Below are 21,479 nucleotides of genomic sequence, written 5' to 3'. Positions count from 1 at the left end.
TCCCCTGGCAGATAGCATGGCCTGAATCCCAAAAATTACTATCTAAGTATACCTACAAAAGAGTAGTGATGATGTTATTTCTGTTTGTATCCTGTTCCTAGGTCAGAAAATGCCTAATTTGTTTGGAGACAGACTGGAGCACCTAGAAGAGGAAGTCAGACGTCTCTCACAGTCTTATGACACCCTGTACAACATGGTGAGTGGCTTGGGGGATCACTTGCGGCTTGCAATTCAGGAAGATACTAGTAAAATGATTGGATCCCTGATGAATAGCCCAACTGTTCCTGATTCAACCATGGGATTTGGAATAATTCCTGATGGGATTGTGGATGCTCCAGACAAAGCTGAGCTCTCCCCTTATCCACCTGTGGGTGAGATCCTAAGCAAAGTGACTGAGATGAGTGATTCACTGAAAACCAAGACTAACTTACTAGAAGAAGTTCATGGCATGGTCCTAGACCATGACGGGCAGATCAAACACTTACTGGAATCAGCTCGGCCTTCACCACTCACCTCAATCGATATGTTAGAAGAATACATAGACAGCAGGCTTAGCAACCTGAGGATGGAACTTTTGGATGGCTTTGAGAAAAAACTGATAAATATTCAGAGTACATGTGATTACCAGATCAAGGAAGTAAAACAGCAGTGTGAGGAAGAGAAAGCTGCCAACCTCCGTTTTCAACAGATCTTGGATGGCAAAGAACTGGAGATCAAGAAAGACATTTCTCAACTGGAAACACAGATCCAAGGACTGACAGTTGTAGAAAACTGCTGTAGCAACTTGAACTACCTCACCAAACGGATGGATATCTTGGAAAAGGGACTGCATAGCATTTCTGAGTCTCAGAAGAATCTACACTCTAGGGTAGATAATGAATTGTCTCCTGACACTTTGGGGAGTCTCTTTGAAGGACGCTTTGAGGACCTTGAGGCTAGGCTGAACTTCACAGAGAGGGAAATAGGAAGTTGTTCTAATGTAGAGGACAGCATGAGAAGTTTGATGGGATCAGAGCTAGATGGCACAAAAACTTTTTTTGAAAACAAAATGAGAACCTTGGAGGAGAGATTCATAACTATTGTAGGAGATGTGAATAATATCAGTTCCGCAGTGGGACTAGATGGAGCTGTAATGCCCCTCTTGGAAGGAGAGCTTGCTACCATAACGAGGGAAACGGATGAGAAAATGGAAGTACTACAAAGCCGACTGACTACCTTGGAGAGCACTTGCTTGTTGGGTTGCTCCTCCACATCCAAAGATGTAGAAATCTTTCGTACAGAGATAGAAGATTGCCAAAACAAGAACCAGGATTTACTGCTAAGGATGGACAGCAACTCAGACCTGCTGCAAAAACTCAATGTTACTATCCTGGAGATCCAGAGACGGATTGAGGAGGAAACAGCTGGGTCCTTGCAAGGTGAGATCACATTATTAAAGATCAATTTGAACACCATGACTAAATCTCTAACTGGGCTGAAGGATTCTGTTTCCCAGTACTCTGACACAGTACTGCATGTCAATTCATCCTTGGATGATCGTGAGCGCAAGATAGAAGATGAGGTCCATTCACTTCAGGAAAAAATCAGTGATCAAGACTCCCAGCTCCTCTTCAGTAACAAGCGTGTCTTGAACCTAAAGGGAGACCTTGAAAGGCTGAGATCCAGAATCATCAATGACTTGAGCAATTGCAAAAGTATGGCTCTCAGCCTGCAGAAAGAAGTGCTCCAATTTGATGACCGCGTGGCTCAAATGGAACACACGTGTGGCAGACTGGGCACAATAACAGGAAGCCTGGAGCACATCAGAAATGAATTGGAGAACAATGCAGGAAGTATGTGGGGCTATATGAATCATATTAACAAAACTCTAGCTACACACTCTGAGGAAATAACTGTGCTCAAGAATAACTTGTTGGATTGCCAGGCAAAAGTCACAGAACTAGCTGAAGATGTTGGTCTCTTAGAAATCAAGCTGAAAAGCAACCAACATTAGCTATATTGGATCCAAAGTACACCTAACTTATATCATACAGACTCCAAAATGATGGTACCAGGATTTTGTTTTTATTTTGGTTTTGGAGAAGGGGAAGGTCACTAAACTTTAAAAGCTGCTATAATCCTTTCCCTGATTTCTTCCGTATGACTTTTTAATTACAGTTTAAGTATGTTTGCCATTACTGTACTCTCTACAGATATTTAACAACTGTACTTATGTAACAAAGTGCCTTCCCATATTTGGGGTCACATTTAGGTTACATTTCCAATACATCAGTTCAGGAGGAAACTGGAGACATTTTTAAAATGGATTCTTTGCTTTGAGAATAATTCACAATGTAATATTTAAGGGTTGGAACAAAGAAAATCATGTATCCATCTACTGGAAGAGAAGATCTGGTTCAGGGACCATAATACAATACCAACAGCCATGTGGAGGCTCCGATTTTAGCTAAGATTTCCCTCCCTCCCCCAATGCAAAAAAAAAAAAAAATGTCCAAAATATGGGCTTGAATTCTAGCTTCAAGTGACACAAATATGAGGGGCAGTCATGTAGATCAGCTGATATTATATGGGTGTATCCAGTAAAAGAATGCCCTTGTACAGCACACAGTTATCTTCCCTATTGCACTGTCCTACAATGATGAAGCTGAATTTCTCAAGTTGATATTCTCAAGGACTGTGTGCAATCTGGTCTTTGCATGAAGCATGGTGAGGAGCGGGTCACTGGGCTAGATCCAACAGCTTCTTAGATAGCCTGTTGCAACCCTAGGAACAAAAAAAAAGAAAGTGTGCATAATATAGTGTTGTAACATTTGCTCCCTGTAACTGTTGCTCCCTATTTTTGTATGAAAATGGAAGAAATCCAGCTGCATAAGATAACATTTATTGCACCCAATGTATTTTAATCTGATTTCTTCTGGGGCACTCTTCTATTTATTCTCATTTATTTATTTTCAAGAATGATAGCCTTCTTTTCAAAGGAATTGCTCTTGAGGTAGTATAGCAGCAATGGCATGTAATAATCCAATTTAGCCCCCAAATTTTGTTTAGTTCACATGTACTTTATTTTTCCATTTCAAACCAATGTACAAATAGAGATGCATATATTTTTCAAAAATCAAATTACTCCCCATTCAGCAATACAGTATGTGTTTATGTGTACATGTACACACACACACACAAAGAAGCATGCATAAGCATGCATACATTAGTGAAAGTATCTCACAAAAATGCTTTAAGTAAAAATACATGTCACAGAAAATTTTTATTATAAGCAATATTCATGAAAATACATTCAAATTTTTATGGGAATTTGTTTTGAACTCATGGTGAAGCAGGATGGAGTTGAACTAAATTTAAAACTGAAAAATAAGAGAAATCAAACCTAATGGATTAATCCATTGCTAATTAGGACTACCATTAGATGCTCAAGAGAATGTGAGAAGAACTCACATAAGTCTCAGTAAGAATACTCTGTTCTGCAGCTGAAGGCCTCTTCTATGCTTTTCTCCTGTGATTGGACCACTTTTACATTCTTGCCCCCCAAAGGAGCAGTTTCCACATGAAGACTATATAAAATTACTGGGCAATTCACACGGTATCGCATAGTGGCTAGAGAAAATGTTTCAGATACACATATGAAGGGCTTGTTGTACAGTAATTAAGAGCAAGTTACACTGGCTTGCATTTGATAGCTATAGCTGGATCCAGAGTAGGAAAAGTGCTCTGGATCCAGCATGGGTAGGCTCATAGTACCTGTGACTGTGGCTTTTTCAGGGAGTTGATGACATGTACAGCAGGTGTGCCCACACCAGGTCTGAAGCACCTTTCCTCTTTTGAATCCAAATAGCTGCCCTTTCCTTTGGGGGTCCTAAAGTGTTAATTCCCAGATGTGCTTTCTTCACACAACATTGTGGACTGATTTTTTGCCATCAGCTTGGTGTCAACTGTTAGCAGACACATAGATTAACATTCTCCAGAATGAGCTGTCACTAGCCTGGCCCCTCAAAATTTCCAACAAGCCACCCATCACTGCTATAATCAAGTCTACCCACCTTACTGCTGGTTGTCCTTTTCTTCTCTTTCCTTCCACCACTCCCAGCATTATACATTTCTGAAGTGAGCTAGGTTTTCGCATAATGTGTCCAAAATATAATTTGAACCTGGTCATTTGTGCCTCAAGTGAGAACTTTGGATGGAACATTATGCTCATGCTTATATGAAGAAATGGAAGGATAAATAAGACTGTACATAGAGACTGCAGCAGAGGGAATCTTCTCCTCTTCTGCTCACATCCCAACCATTCTTTTAGCTAATTTCATACCATTCTTCCCTGTCAGCTGCTAATCAAGAGTATCAAGAGAGACTTTCCTAGTATAGCTGTAGCATTCTTCATGGTTAGGCTGCTGGCTCCTTTTCTAGTTCTTTCCTGGGCAAAATGATCATTGCATCACATTTTTCTTGTTTGGTCTAGCAGCCTAATGAGCAATCAAGAATGACCTACTCTTGCTGATGAATAATACCCAGGGAATTAACCTAAATTAGCAATTTATTCCAACATACAAAAAGAAGTGGTTTTAACACCCCTTCCCAATAATGAAACGGAGCAAAATTAAAAATCAGAGAAGAAACCCAACACTCCAACAACCCAACTTTACTTTTATTAAAAGTAAAGAAATTATCCTAGTACATCTTGTATCTATTAGGAACCGATGCTTACCATAAAAAAAAAAAAAACCCCTCTCTGTAGCCTAACCTTTGCTCTAAATCAGAGTACCTTCTATTCATCTTTCTCTTTCCTTTACTTTGCAGGGCTGTTGTAAAGATAATTTAGTTAATGTGCATGAAATGCTTTGAACACTTGAAACCAGCTTTGTAAATGTTGCTGTTTTTATTAAACTCAGAATATATATCCCATTATGTCAGACAGTATAAGCATGCGTACTGAAAGAAACCCCACTCAGAAACACATGTGAAACCTTTATGATCTTTGCCCCCAAATTCCAAGACCCCCCAACAGAACAATTAAATGTTGCACTGCAAGGTTATTCAGCAAGCAGAACAGGAGAGCCCTGCCATCAGGGAAGGTACAGTGGCTGCTTCAGGCAGATGATCAGGTTGGCCAATGTACTGATCTCAGGACTTCACCCAGTGCCCTCCTGATGCAAGTCCAGGAGAGGCTGGCTGCTTCAGTGCTTCACTCTGAGGGCTCCTCAGAGCAAATGTGAGTCTGCAACTCCCCAATGTAGCTTGCTGCCTTGGTCCCTTGCTCTGAGAAGCCCCAATAGCAACGGGTTGAAGCTGTCTCTCAGAGAACTCTACCTAGCAGCTTTTCTCCTACTGCAGCGTATGCCAAACCCAAAGAATCCATTCAGAGTGGATGTTCGGAAGGAGGCGAGTGAGATGGCCACGGCAACCATCCAGGATGTTGAAGAGCCCAGAGTGTCTTGATAAAATGGGAGGTAGAGGTTGGTAAGCTAGAAATGTTATGGCACAGACCAGCAGTTGAATAAGAGCAGTGTGCTCTGGGCCTCCCCTAAGATGGAACGGACTACTTCTCTAATCTTCTCTTTTGTTTGCCTTTAGTGGCATTAGTCATTATGAGTGATATCCTCAACTCAGTCCACATTTTCAGAGCATTCTTTGTTCCCTGTGAAAAAGGCATTGGTTTCACTTTTTCCCGCCTCTTTTGTAACAAATTCTCATGGGGTAGAGGTGTGGAGAGGTTGGAACTTCTTTTATTAGTGGTTTCATAATTAACATTTTTGGGCCTGGCAATAGATCTTACATACATTTACCAGAAGTAAATGTATTTACTTATATACATTTACCAGAAGTAACTGGTTTCAATTAAACTTACACTTAAGCTTATCTAAGATTTTGAACATGGAATGTAGTTCAGCATTCTGAGTTCAAACATCCACATTCTATGAAAAAACTTACAGATGGACATGAAATCATAGTTGCATCCTGTTTACTTCCAGGTGTCAGGGGTACAACAGTTCTAATGCAGAGGGTCCATTTGGATTGTTATGGTTAAAGCCAATGAATAGACCTATTTCACTATTATATCATCTCTTTCCTTTTCTTGGAAGTATTATTACATTACTTGCTATCATCACATGTTGTTGGGATGACCTCTAGTAAGTCCATTATCACAGTACATGATGTATTTCCATTTGTCTATTTCAGACCCATACAACCTTAGCTGGGAGTCTCCTTCACTGAGAAATGCAAAAAGCGATGATATGGGTAAAGTGATTTACCATATGCAAATATACACCGTTACCTCTAATTCTAGTTCTATATGCATTGGCCCATATTGATCAGCAGCTGGATTATGTGGCAGGAACCTGCAGTGAATGATGAGGCTACATGCTTCCTCAGTTTAGCCCCTTTCAAATGCATTTGATTATAAACCCCATCATCCCATTGATCTTGCTGTCTGGGGATTATGAGAATTGCAGTCAAGCTCATCTGAAGGGTATCAGACTGGAAAAAAGCTGCTATAGGGAAGCGTACATGGTAACATCTTTTAAATGAGGCCAGTTATCTTTGAATGTCTGCACAACTGATTTACCAGTAGTTCATATTATGTGTAAGGCAGATAAAAGTTTAACTAGGGGATAAAGATAAGCTAGCTCTCAGTAATCAGTATATAATTAATATACTTTAAAGCCAAACTCATTATTTAAAATGATATGACAGCAAGTGGCAACTGTCCTACAGCCAATTTCCAATAGATCAGAATAGTGCTAAATTAGGTAGAAACAGAGTAGGCATGAACCCATCTTTCAACAGTGATGCTAACACTTCCATTTATTTCTTAGGCTTGGACTTGAAGTTTTGAACAAACTTGTAGTCCATCAGTTTTCAGACTGTCAGTTTTAAGACTAAGTCACTTTGCTGAAGTTTTCAAGAAACAGGGCATTGTGTCTCTTGTGAAGAAGGATATAAAGTTTGTTGTTTCTGGTAGGCTGTGGCCATAATTGTAACAATGATAACCGTTTAGTCCAGTTTGTATTTTTTTTTTTTTTTACAAAAAAACCCACAACATGTTGTACATTTGTTAATAGTTAAAGCTGAAATATTGTTTGTATTGGGGGTGGGGAGAGAGGAGACTCTCACCAAGTTTTCCAGAATTGTATTACTGTATCATCTTCTAAAGATAAATTCCCAGAAAACTATACAGAAGTTTAAGATACTGAGAAAATGAAACAAAATTGACCAGCAATGTTATTTTCTGGATTATTAGTAAAAACTGGAAGAGGAACAGCATGTGTAGATACAGGAATAGGTTTGTACTTTATAGCAGTTACAACATTTTGATTTGCAAACTCAGCTTATACACTACCAAGCTAAGAGGAACTATGCTGCTGAAAGGAGGCCTAGATTTGTATAACATTTTCATATGTGCACATTTGGAATCAATCATATAACTTAAATAGAACTACATCTCTTCATTATGGGCAAGCCCATGTCCAGGTATTTGGGGTGTTTCCTCATTCTTTTGCTGGGGAACTTCAAAGCCCCTCCTAGTCTCCATTCTTCGGCTCTGTTATCTTTAAACTAAGAGTTGGACTGGACAAAGCTTTCAAAGGGGGACTTTGTTCTCTGAAATAGAATACATCATCTTTCAGTTTTGGAGACAATGTACAATTACTATCTACCAGTTTTGAAAATGATATCTTGGTTCCTCCATCCTGCACATTTATGTGCAGCATGGCAATTTCTGATGATTTAGGATTCTTTTATTTGGGTCTTCAGTCTTTAAAACCCCAAATCTCAATTATCTGAATATATTGTTTTTGCCAAAAAAAAACCCCTAAATGGTTGTGTCCCTGTAGTCTCCAGGAGTTGAGTTTGACTCAGTATGTTAACCTTTTTATATATTATGCAAGGTCAAAAACAAACAAATCACTTTATGGTTTAGTATGTTGAGAAAGCCCAGTCAGTTGCAGCTTATTCAACAAATCAGGCTGATAAAATGTTCTAATCCAGCCACTGAGTGCTGGTAAGAGTGTGAATCTTTATGCAAAGTAATATAGCGTAAGTACTAAAGACTAAGTTATCAAATATATGATGTACAGTATGTACTGTATCTCCTAGTCACACCAGAGTTTGTGTGTGAATAAATGATCTATTCCGATGAAACCTTACCTTTCTAGCCTTAGAGCACTCTAGAGCATATTCTCCCTCCATGCCTAAAAGCAGGTATGGGGAGGATAGGACAATTTAGATTGTGACCAGCCTTTGAAAGCCATTCTTATTATCAATAATTTCGCCATCACCAGCAAAATAAAGCAAAGGGGAGGAATATATAAAAGACAGTGAATCTTCTTCAAAGAGAAGGGTATTTTCTGTGTCTGCCTCTCTGCCTGCAGCTGTTAATAACATATGACACTCCCAAATAGTACAGACTTCTATAAGGAAGGTGTGTCTTTTCCAAACAGATGTACCATTTGGAAAGTAGAGAAAACTAGACAAGTAGAGAATATTTTTCAGCAGAAACAAGGAACCAAATACGCAACCTTTCCTCAAGAAGTTAGTCTTCTGCTTCAGGTTGTAGGCTTCGTTATACATACTGCCTTTTCCCCTTAAGGTTCTAATCACTCTGCAACATGCTTTAATGTGAAACAAAACAAGCTGGTGGAAGCTTTCCTCCATGTAGGAAATCCTATACAGTATTGGGATTCCACAAGGATTCTATGGGAAAAAAATGCTTTTTCAAGAATCTTTAATTGTGGGTGAATAGTACTTGCTTCTTATGAATTAAATATCTGGGTTTTAAGGCAAAGAGAGATGGAAATCAGCTTCTTCTCCTCAAGTGAGACCAAAAGTGGATTACTACTTCACTATAGGGAAGAGGGAGGCCATTGATAGCCTGCATCATCAGCCCCCTCCGTATTTGAACTCTTGATGTTTCCTATAGGAGACACAATGCACCATACATCATTCAAAACCAATTGTAGTTCTCAGCTGCCCTGACCCGAGATTTGTAGCTCCTATTTTGGACTAGCAAGCCAAACTAGATTTATAGGAGCTGGTGCCTTAAAAATGGAGTATTAGGAAGGCAAACCTGGAGAAAAGCTAGTAGTGTGAAAACTAGGGGGTAACCTAGCACTTACTACCTGATTGGCTGGCTTGTGTCTCTCATGTTTGATACTTGAGTCAGATATAAATGCAGCACATGCTGCACTGTTTCATTTATATATGTCAGCTAAATAATATTTACATTCAGGAAAAGAATAGATATATCAATATGGTTATCTCAGAAAAGAAGACAGCTCATAGATTTTCCTTAGAATTATCTCCAGAGACTCCTTTATCTGAGCTACTCCTTCGAAATATATGCCATCACCATAACATGCACCAACACCTGGTATGTATTACTTAGATCTTAGGGCTTCCTCCCTTGGAAATATGCCCAGCTGGGTTTGGGATGTGGCACCAGCCATGGCTCCAGGTTAGGAGTAGGAGAGTGGCTATCATCATCTGGAAGATGTTAGTGGCTTTTAGGTGCCACCCTACAGTTAACAAATGTGAGATCCTTTTTTGAAAGTAGGCTCTAGGGATCATATGGGATTGCTGCTATTCTACTAGGCTCCCTGCTGTGTAGTGGCTTATCTACTTGGGCTTCTTGAAGCTGTGGCCAGGTTGGTAGTGGAGTACCCCCAGATGTATGGCCTTGGGAGACTTCAACCTGACTAGGGATGGAGTCAGAGTTAGCTTAGGGGTTAATGGCCACCATGGCAGCCACAGACCTGAGCCAAGTCATTGAGGATCTGACACACCGAGAGGTCATGTTAGATTTTATTTTTCCTCCCTGGCCATGGGTGATATAATCTGGATATGGCTCCAACATCACTCCCCTGCCATGGTCTGATCACTCTGATCAACTTGGAGTTTTTTCTAGCTATCCCCCCACTACAGGAAGGCTGGACTTATTTGATCAGACCAAGCACCTGATGGACTCTATTGGGTTTCAGAGGGAACTTAGTGGTTATCCTGGGGCTCTGATGCACAGTTCAACTGAGTCCTTAGTAATCACTTGAAACAAAAGTGTAATGCCAAGCTTGGATCAGATTGCATCTGTGCAGCCTCTACCTGTTGTGGATACCAGGGGCTCCCTGGGTTTTGGAGGAATTCCAGGAGATGAAACTGCAGAAGAGATGCCTAGAGTGCCACTGAAGGAAGACAAAGAGTGAATTTTACCAAATGCAGGTAATAGCCTTTATTAAAGAGTACCTAGTAGTGATAAGAGCAACAAAATATTATTTTTCCACTCTTATTGCATCCACAGATAGCTGGCTAATGGCCTTGTTTAAGATGAACTGGATCCTCCTGGGGAGGGAATGCCCAGAGGAACACTTGTAGGATTGCTGTAAGGAGTATTCTAGGCATCTGGCAAATAAAGTTGCTCAGATCCAATCAGAGCTGGACTCTCCTGTGTACATCCTATGGAGCTGAGGCATGGTCTGACTGTATTATCTGGGAAACATTTGAGCTTGTTGATCCTGAGGTAATGGATAGAGTCCTTGAAACTGTGTACTTGGCAACCTAGAATCTAACCTATGTATCAGGAACTGTGACAAGGCCACCTGGGAGGTGATAAGGGGCTAGATCCAGGCAATGGTTAATTCATCCCTGGGTGAAACTGTGAATGTCCCATCTTCAAGAAACCATTGCTGGACCCAGTGATACTGGAGATTTCCCCCCATTTTTCCTCTCTTTTTTAGAGAAGGTGGTGGAGATGGTGGTTGGGCTGCAGCTTCAGAGGCTGTGAAGGATATGGATTATCTGGAGCCTTTTCAGTCAGGATTCAGGCCCGGGCATAGTACTGAAACAGCATTGATTGCTGGGAATTGTACAAGCAAGGTCTTTTTAGATTTAGGGTCTCATAGTGAGAGGGTTCTATAAATTCATTCTATATCTAACTGGCTTTAATGCAACTGACTTTCAGATAACCAATGATGGTTATCAGGTTTGTCTAATACTTCAAATCTGATCTGTTTGCATTAATTGCCAAGCAACATGGCTGCCATTCTAATGAGACCAAATAACATCAAATACAGAATTATTATTATTTGTATTATCTCTCAGAAATACTGGCATCCAGGTAATGTTTGCCAAACTTTGCAATTATCTCTATCAATTTTTTTAGTAACTATATTTATAACCAGGTTACAGGATCAGATCACGATCTACATTATACAATATTCTACTCCCTGGACTGGCCAACTGCATGTCTATGAGAAGACTATAGGTAAACATAACAACTAAAGCCTGCTCCAAAATTTCTTCTCTAGCAAATAGTGCTCAGAAAGGTGCTACTTCTATCCTGAAAATACTGTATGACTGACATGACTAACAGCCACAAACTGCCTTACCTACCACAAATTTGTCTAATCCCTCTTTATCTAACTTGGTGGTGGCTATCATATTTTACAGATGGAAATTCCACAGTTTTAACGATGTGTTCTCTGCAATAGTCCAGATTTTCCCTTTATTTTGAATATCTCACCATTAGCTTCAGCAGATGATCCCAATCTCTAGAATGATAAGAATGATCTCTACATTATCAACACAGATTCCAAAATGTGATAATATTAGAACAATGTTTAAATAGTATCGGGACTAAAAACTGGAAGTCATTATTGCTTAGGATACCACACAGCAACACTGATGATAAACATAATAGTTTTACATAGGGTTTATGAAAATACCTTCTGCAGTTTTTCCAGGGACTGGGGTTGAGACTGTTCATGTCACCTACTATCTGATCCTTTTAACTGAAGATGCCAAAGTCTGAACTTGGCATTTCCCACACACAGAGCATATACTTCACAACTATAAATAATCTCCTCTTACTTGATAGAAAACAAGTTCTAATGAAGACCACAAGAGATTCATAAAATGTTGCATATAGTCACAGATTTTATACTTTCTGCTCCAATTTGTATTCATTATGGACTGGCAGATGCCTCGATATAATAAATGGCTCATAGGACTTGAGTGAAACTAACCCTTCTTAGTTCATTGTACTCTGACCTAGGTTTGCAAAGGAGGAAATCACATGTAAGGTAGAACAAGAACTGGTCCCCTGAATCTAATTTTCATTAAATTCACAGCAAAAATATCAATGTCCAGCGGAAAAAAATCTGCACAAATCCTACAGAATGACTTAAGGATTTATTTTAAGGTTTTTTGCACTTTTTCCACCTTTATTATTAGTGCCCTTATGATAAGGAATGTGTAATGTTTGATTTTCAGAACTACCCCTGCTAACGGACATTTGGTGTTTCACTAGATCTCTAACCAAAGAGATTGCAAAAGATATCATAACTCCATAAAGAAATGCATTTGGTAGCCATTAATCACCTTAAGATCAAATGCTACATTTTTCCTTGTTGACATGATTTAAAATATCCCATTGTAGCAAGTCATGGGATTGATGCCTGTTGCTACAATCAAGAGACAGAGTTCAGGATCCAGGAGAGGCTCTGTAAAACCAGGGGTCTAGTTCAGAACAGCAGTAGGCAATATTTTTTAAAAAGCCACAGAGGTTAGAAATAATGTTTAAAGAATATTCTATTAGTATTAGATGCTACTGTAAAGAACAAGGCCAGCAGAGAACTGAACGCAATATGAAAAGAGTATCATTTCTTTTAGCATACTATCATCTAGGTGAAACATGATTTGGTAGGCTTTGAAACATTGTGTTGGTAAATGGTAATGGAAGAAGAGTGTTCTGTATAAGCAGGCTCTTCTATTGCCTGAGTTCTGTTGACCCCTAACACTGGGGGATGGAAGTAGCGGGGACTTGCATCCCTTACTAACATTCATGAAGACTCTTAGCAATCTAAGAATAAGACCAGAGTACAATCACTTAAAGACATCACAAATGCACAGTTTTCTTGAAAAGGCACTCAATCATACAACATATATGTCAAATCTTGGGTTGAAAGGCCACATTTCCACCCAAGATGCTCCTTACCCACTACAGACAAACGCACAACCTTTCAAAAGGCCGTGTACTTTGCATACTGGGGGAGAAATAGCAAGCTGTAGTTTGCTGCCTATCCATCAGATTGGATGACCAATAGTTAAGGATTCTTTGGGAGATAATGCTGGTTCTGAGCAATCAGACAAAGTCTTCAAAGTCTATGGTAGGCAGGGTTGATTTCCAGTAACAGAACTGGCTGAACTCCGGACGAGCCAGGGAAGCAACGACATCCTCACCAATAGGTGGAAAGAGAAATTCTACCACCTCACCCAGACGCTCATACCTAGAAGAAGAGGACATGAACAATTAAAAACAGCATCTTTTCTTGCCTATTTATACTTTCCCTCAGAGAACACACCTCTCCTAAATTTTACTAAGGAAACAAATATCATTTACTTATTTTATTTAAATATTATTTTAACATTAATAAGTGTATTTACTTATACACTTATTATGTTCACCCCATGCACATGCAACTGAACTATGGATCTCACATTACATCCATTACGGAGATTTCCAGCAATAGCGGTAATCTATCATAAGCTTTCTTGTCTGCTCTTATCACTTCTAAGAACACTTGCCATATAATAAGTGACATCACAATTACTGTTTCCATAATTTCCTCTACATATGCAGGTGCAAGTCTGAGGGCCCAGGGCTACATGTGGCATCTAAGCCTCTCCAAAAGTTGTAAAAATTATAAACACAAATGCAACAGAATGGGAAATAGTACTCTGTCGTAAGTTTAATAAACCCTGGATTTATTAAATCTAATATATATTTAAATAACACAAATTTTATTTTTGCCCTGGCTGTTTTTACTTTCTAGAATGCATCGTACAGCATTCCATCCAAATCCAGCACAGATGTGGAAAACTGCATGTCTGTGCTGCATACGATTGAATGATGCTGGTAGACAGGAAAGAATGTTTCAGCTGTATCACATGGTGAAGGGAGAAGCCCTCTCACTGCATAGTTTTGCTATATTAGCTACTTAGATTTTTTGTTTGAGCACATTGTTCTGCAAGGAGCTTTACAGACTGCAAAGGAATGGGCTGATTTGCAAGCTTACGTGGATTTTGTAATTTTTATCAGTTCCTGGGTCAACTCCCCTCTGGGGTTCACAGTGAATATACGGGATTCTGGTAATGCCACTTTTTTGTAGGCATAGACATCCTGTTCAAGAAACCACAAGCAGGATACAAATCAGAATAATGCAGAGTTTCACCAAGGTAAGCAACTCCCTTTATTCATATTCCTCATACCACTGATACTCACACTTAGTCTGTTCCCAAAAGCAGCATGGAAGGGCTGGCTGTTGGAATCAAATAAATTTTGGATGTCTGCCAGACAGGCAATTTTGAACACTTCCGGCTTCTTCTCAATCACTTCCCTATAACGCAGTGGATAAATAGGTCACTAAGGTGAACTGCTTCTCCCTCCCTCTTCCTGATCAAATACTTACAGATTCAAAAAGAGGGGGAAGTAATTATTAGTTTCTCGGCAATCAGTACAAAAAAGCATGATTAAAAAACAGAATTCAGGATGAGGTCATGATGACCAGGTCATCATAAGCATGGCACAGCTTTAGCTCCCATTGGGATTTCCCAGGAATACTCCTTCAGTTTCTCCTTATCATTAGTTATTATGGCAAAATATGAAGTGTTGATTTCCAGCACCTGATTGTCAGGGTAGACTGTAATTCAAGATGCAAACCAAAATTTTAATGTATAGCATTCATCTTTCTCCTTACATGAAATCATAAACAATGAATTCCAGTTCATAATTACTCAAATATCATGTCATTGTACTACTTTGCATCCCTATTATCCCTGAAGAAAGCTGTGCTCACACAAATTAAGGCACCCAGCATTACATGGAAAGGCTTACCTATGGAATGCTGAGAAGAGGCTGCTAGGTGCAAGCAGGATGGGTCCTTTGGGGAGCATCCAACCTTGGTCATTGACACATTCTAAATATCCTTTGGTGATGTGTGCCATGCCAATAGCTCTGGCTGAACAATAGAGAAACTTGTACCCGTTGCTAGAATGGAGATGATAACAGATGAAATGAAACCATTTTGCTTAACACTCTACTCATCTGATCTCTCCCTCCAGTAGGAATGGTGCAACTGCTTTTGTTCCCAATCAGCACTTACAACTGGGTCAGAGGGTCACACATTTGAAAGTAGTAGAGCAAAGTAATATTTTAAGAGTATTTCTCATAGACCTCTCCACACCAAAAACATTTCTTCTTTCAAATAACTCGTTCCCTACAGAAAAGTGTCCTTTTCTGTTCAGCTTCAGGCCACTGTCTTCTCCCCTCCAAGATCCCAGCAAATCTGGGATCATATAATAGATAGAATGTTGCCAGTCAAATTTGGCTTCACACTATGGTGTCACTGTAGGCAAATAAGGTGAACAAATTACTATGAAGACAATATTCCATGTGGTATTGTTATGTAGGCAAAGGCTCCTTCAAGTTAAGCTCCACTCCTGGAAATTTTTGAGACATGTTTTGGGCAACAATACAGAAATGGTTTGCCATAGTCATCTTCTGGGATGTTTTTTCAACTTCCCAGTCTAACCTAGCCCTGAGATTTCCTGGTGGCCTCACACCCAAGCACTAACCAGGCCCACCCCTGCTTCGCTTTTGGAGGGATTCACTCAAATCAGCAAAACACTGCTATCTGGCTAAGTTAATCATGTAGGCATCAAATATCAAATAATCGCGATATCAAAAGCAGTGCTCTGTTCAGGACAATGCTTTCTGAAGAACTGAACAGCAACAAATGTGGGTGATGAATGCATTTGTAATAGTTTGGCCCAAATATTGACTATCCCATCCTCTTTCCTTCTTTATTGCAAAGCTTCATGCTATGAGCTTGTGGTGATGAGATTCCATCCTTTCTTTCTATATAGCATTATATACACTGAATGTTGTATATAAATGTCACTTCATGACATTTTCCCTTGTTAATTTGCTTTGTACATATTCTAATTCTGCATAAAGATAAAAATGTACTTTCCATGACCAACTGTATGGTACCAATCGAGGTGAATATGTGTAGCTCAGGGCTGAACTGTGGAGTCCTTGGGGTTCTCTGAGCTTGGTTCTTTTCTTGCAAATGTTTCATTACCCGGCTAGGTAACATCTTCAGTGCTAAAATGGGTTGGGATTTGCTTTCTATTTATATACTGTGGCCTGCCTTGCCAGTGCTGGTGGGGGCGGGGGTTTTATTTTGCTCCTCTGATAGTTCCTTGATTAGCATATGTTTACTGCTTGATTGTGTGCCTGGTGGTAACCTTTGCTTATCTGGGTGATGACTGCTGGTGAGGCGATCTTCTGATCTTTTGTCTCTTTTGAATAATATGTAGATGCTGTTTAGCTCTATGTGTCTGTTAATTGCTGCCTTGTCTGAATACCAAGCTTCCAAGAATTCTCTTGCATTTTTGGATTTAGCTTGGTCTAACCCCCCCCCACCCCCCAGCACTGGCAAAGCATGCCACGGTATATAAATAGAGAGCAAACCCCATCCCACTTTAGCACTGAAGATGTTACCCAGCTGGGTAATGAAACGTTTGCAAGAAAAGAACCAAGCTCAGAGAACCTCAAGGACTCCACAACTGCATGGTGCCACCCACCCAAGTTACCATCAGTACTAAGAATCTGGATCCACCAATGGCTTACTATAAGAAGGTAGTTTCTAGCTCATTTAAAATTCCAAATAAACGGTGGACTAGCCATTAGTAATGTATGAAAACACTAATACAAAAATTAACATAGAGATGCTCATTATGGAGCTGAAGAAGGGGATTAGGACAGGGGAAAAGAACATCAAGAAAATCAAATCATTTCTTAAGAAGCCAGAATGAGAAAGAAATAATTTCCTATGAGCTAGAAGAATTGTCTACATTAAATATCATTTTACACTTGACATGTTCCTAGGCAGTTGTGCTAGCAGGGAATCCCAAAGAAGAAACAACCATCTCTCGCTGTTTGATGATACCAAAAATTAACGATGTTAACAATTGTAGTATATCAGATCCTTAAGAAAGGGATATATTGCCCTCCAGTGAGTTGGAGTACATAATTAATTAAGGTAGGTAGGCCCAGGATTTTCAATGGCTAGTACTCAAGACATTAAATAGTAAAGTAAAACTTTAAAAACCAATAAAAGAAAAATAATATTTCAATCTTCTTGAAAAATGCATCAATGAACTTAGCACAAATTATCAGTAGTCAGCTTATACACCAATAGACTACCTAAAAATGCTTTGCTTGCTGGCATAAGAGTAAAAAGAGGGAGCTAATTGTGACCTTCCCTGGAAGGGGTATTAGGACCTAATAATTTAAAGGAATTAATAGAGTCAATAGAGTTTCTGCAGCTTATAGACTATAGCATTATCTCCAAATCTCTGAACATATCCAATACCTACAGATGGATTTTATGGAAGAGCTTAGCGATGCCTTGGTGGGTCCAGTCTTTCCCAAAATGTGGCAAGATATGCCCTAGAGCATCAGACCTGAAGAGAAGAAAAAAATATGCATCTAACTGAACCCCGTGATGAACTCTGCACAATGTAGCTCAAGCTGCAAATTGTCCTATAAGTGAAGCAACAGTGATAGCAGAAAGTTCATAACTGGACATGCAACAACTTGTTTCAAGATATCCTATTCTAACAGGAGTGTTTTTGTTCTGGGTTTCAGCCCTCTAGAAGCTTAAGCAAGCCAGTTCCCCACTTCATTTTGTTTTTGTTCTTTCCCAAAATGGCCATTTTGCTTAGTCCATATAAGCTATGTGTTTTGAGTAGAGGTGGGTTGGTCCCTTTGATGTTTTTTTTTAACTTTCATAAATCCTCATGCCAGTCTCGTTTTCTCTGCAATACTTGCCATGCCCCAGCTGGACTCAAGACATCCATTGCTATCTTTTTCCTTCCACTGCCTAGAGCAGTGTTTCTCAATCTTGGCAACTTTAAGATGTATGGACTTCAACTTCCAGAATTCCCCAGCCAGCATGTCCAGACATCACAAAGTTACCAAGGATGAGCAACACTGGCCTAGATTTTCAGCATTCCGTTCCTGTTATCTTTCTGCAGGCATTGGTGAGATATATCTACTCCTTTCTCCCACTCTAGCAATTGCAACCACCTGTAACCACATTCACGGTTACTGGAAAAAGTGCTCAGTTGCAAAATTGCTAGCATGCTATCCTTTCATCATCATAGCTTATAAAAAAGACTATTAAATGCTGGAGGAAAACAGGCTTTGTAGCTGGAAAGCTTCCGCTCATAGCAACCATTCACATATTTGTTGTAAAATATGTGAGGATGGCATATGTGGATATGTGCATGCTGCCAGTGTTATAGATATAGATACAGAGTTATATAGATTAGATATAGATATAGATATAGATATGATATAAATATATAGATTAGATATACAGATATAGATAGAGATAAGATAGAGATAGAGATATATAGTCTAGTATTATAGGAAGCAATGTCAGTGGGCATCTACCTGGTGATGGTGCCATCAATATCAGAGATTACCACCTTGTCATACCAATTCCATAAGTAAATGTTAGCTTCACAACGACATGTGCCCTGGTACTGAGTGGTTACACTGAATACTACCTCATTGGGCCCATCTCTCAGGTTCAGCTTTTTCTACAGCAAAAGTGGAGTAAAAAGAGTTACAATACACTTATTTAGAATGTGACATTTGCCAGAACTGTTTTGTTACTTATGCATCCAATTCAATTTCTATTCAGAAGTAAGTGCCATAACATTCAGTAGTTTGCATTCAGATAAATGTGAACACAAGGATAAATACACCCTTCCTTCTTTCTCTGCACTCCAAACAACTAGACGTCATATAGGAAGTCATTTATCTGTCCCAATTATGATTCTCTCAGATTTTTGCAAATCCTTCAAACTATTTGGAAAAGTGAGTCTATTATACCAGGAATTCTTCTTTGCTGCTCAAAAATTTATTGGTATTTTGCAAGGTCACAATCCAGCCAAAATTAAGGCTTTTAAATTATCTTAATTTTAATGTATTAAGAGCATACTAATATCATTTCCAATTAAAATTGATGTTCATATTTGGACAAATGGTTTCATGCCCCTAGTGATTATGTACTTTTCACTGAAAATAGATTAAACAAAATGGTTCATCTTAAAAAGGACTTTTATGAATTTTCTATATTATCTCTAATTTCTTAATAAACTGTGAGCTTTAAAATAGAAATACAGACATTTCTTTTAGCCAGATTTTTAAAAAGTAGAGATGTACATCCACTTATACTTTGTAAATTTAAGCATTGTAGTAGGGTTCAGTTAGTGCAGACCTGTGTTACCTGTGTCCTATTTCCAAAGCACTGAACAGAGCCTTCAGAATATTACAAAACTAGTATTAGATTTTAATATTTAATTATTATTTTTAACTGCAATTAAATCAGATTTAAATTTGGCCCTGCTTCTTTGTTTTGGCTGTGGCAAAATCTGCCATTCAGATACGGCTGCAAATTATGCACACCTAAATTATTTTATTTCGTACTTCATTGATATCCTCCCCTTCCTATAAGACCTCAAAGTGACTTACATGGAGTCATGATTTATTTTATCTGCATGATGCAACTTGATGTGGTAGGTTAGGCTAAGAGAAAGTGACTGGCTCAATGTTCCCCAGTGAGCATCATAATTGACTGAGGACTTGTACTTGGATTTCTGTGGTCTCAATCCAATGTTCTACAAACTGGAGAGCTGGTGTGATGTAGTAGTTGGAGAAGATCTAGGGAGATTCAGGTTCCACCCTCACCCATGGAAACTCACTGGTGACTTGAGTTTGGGCTAGTCACTTTCTCTCAAGCCAATCTATCTCACAGGATTGGAGAAAAATTGGAAGACTTATAAACACTACCTTGAGCTATTGGAACAAAAAGAAATGTACATTTTACAAATAAATAAAATATAAATAAACCACTATACCATTCTGGAAAATAATTATTGATGATGAATTAACAGAGAGAGGCTTGGCCCACAAAACTTCATCACCTACTCATATTTTCAACTACACATCCAAATGCCCAGCCTGCCCCAACCATTTCTTAACTTCTAAGGGCTAAAGTCTGGGCTTATTTTCAATATGCAACTCATACTGCGAGCTTTGAACTTTAACTGCAAAGTCCATCTGGGAGGAATGCCAGTGAGGCACTGTGTTTTGGAGGCTTCTCTCTGAACAGAAAGTTCTCTTCTGAATCAAACAGGAATATATGGAAAAGAATGTTCAAAGGTACATACAATTTGATCAGAAGAAAGTCTTAAGGATTTCTTGTAAGTTGGAAGAAATTTCTGTGTAATAGCATCTGGTATGAATCTGTCTCCTTGACGTGAGGATACAGCATCATCATCACTGGATGAATCATTTCCCCTCCTATGGTTCACAGGAGCAAAATAAATTGTCAACATAAAAGAGGATAAAGGACAAGAAATATGGGCTAAATCCCATTGTGTGGAATAACGCCCACTGAGTAAATAAATCCTATATAATACCTATGACTTTTAAAGGAATCAGGGTTATCACCTATGTTGCTACCACAACTGATATCTTGCCAAATGTATTTATTGCACCATTTATAAACTACCTCATCCAAACAACCTTAGGCCATTCAATGCAAAATAATACAACATAGTTCCATGACATCTCTAATATTCCAAAGATCAAAGATTGGCAACTGACATAATCCCAGATCTAACAGGGAGGAACAGGGTCCAGTAGATCAGCTCCTAACCCTGCACACTAAATATAAGGTAACTCTCCTTCAAATCAGACTTAACTGCTAGTGATTTCATAGATATATCCATGTTGTTTTCTTGGTAACAATAAGGAGGTAGTTTACTGCTGCCTTTTTCATTTTTTTTAAAAAAATATTTCCAGTGTAGCCTACAGCCCTGTGATTTCCAATTGACCTTCCATCCAGAAGATCATCAGGTCAGGCCCTGCTTATTTTTTCAAGTTCAGCTAAAAATGGCTAGGCACTGTACCTAATTAGGCATACACAGCTCTTCCTTAATGTCTGGTGAACTTTTGTAGAGTAGGGGCTTTGCACATATAGAGGTTTCTATATGAATAAGACTGGTTTAATTTGACACCCAGTACAACTTTCCACATTTTTAAACAGTAAGCCTCAGAAAGATAAAATTTTGTTTTCCAGTGATCATGAAAACTAACATGGCAGCTAACAACAGGAACTGAATTTATGTTCTATACTGGTTTTAAAGCTTTAAGGCAAATGGATAGTAAACCAATTGCAGGATTAAACAGTAAAGAGGATTGAGTGATTTTTCCCAATTTCTTCAATAATGCTTGACTAAAATGAAAAAATAACGATAACGAGTACCAATTTGCTTAGAATCCCTCAAGCACAACTGTAATGTAAGTATAGTGTAAATGTCACATATAGACAGTTTTC

At 38.9% G+C, this 21,479-nt stretch overlaps 2 protein-coding genes across 3 annotated transcripts in view; one reads left to right on the top strand and one right to left on the bottom strand.

Annotated features, from left to right (window-relative positions):
- Positions 1-3,406, top strand: part of EMILIN3 (elastin microfibril interfacer 3) — a 32,990-nt gene extending 29,584 nt beyond the window's left edge. Inside the window, exon 4 of the mRNA XM_025167989.2 lies at positions 102-3,406. Coding sequence (XP_025023757.1) covers positions 102-1,993 — 1,892 coding nt within the window. The 3' untranslated portion in view covers positions 1,994-3,406. The remainder of the gene's footprint in view (positions 1-101) is intronic.
- Positions 3,407-12,174: 8,768 nt separating this feature from the next.
- LPIN3 (lipin 3) overlaps positions 12,175-21,479 on the bottom strand; it is a 60,423-nt gene continuing 51,118 nt past the window's right edge. For both annotated transcript variants that reach the window (XM_088128524.1, XM_015888448.3), the window contains exons 14-20: positions 20,308-20,440; positions 18,524-18,672; positions 17,443-17,529; positions 14,894-15,046; positions 14,282-14,396; positions 14,076-14,179; positions 12,175-13,286 (exon numbers count right to left, since the gene is read on the bottom strand). In XM_088128524.1, coding sequence (XP_087984650.1) covers positions 13,142-13,286; positions 14,076-14,179; positions 14,282-14,396; positions 14,894-15,046; positions 17,443-17,529; positions 18,524-18,672; positions 20,308-20,440 — 886 coding nt within the window. In that variant the 3' untranslated portion in view covers positions 12,175-13,141. The remainder of the gene's footprint in view (positions 13,287-14,075; positions 14,180-14,281; positions 14,397-14,893; positions 15,047-17,442; positions 17,530-18,523; positions 18,673-20,307; positions 20,441-21,479) is intronic.

This window comes from Python bivittatus, unplaced genomic scaffold (genome assembly GCF_059951505.1).
Source record: "Python bivittatus isolate LINGU-HERP-01145 unplaced genomic scaffold, Pbiv_v1 ctg000700_np1212, whole genome shotgun sequence".
NCBI lineage: Eukaryota > Metazoa > Chordata > Lepidosauria > Squamata > Pythonidae > Python > Python bivittatus.
This window is presented reverse-complemented; position numbering and strand designations above follow the sequence as displayed.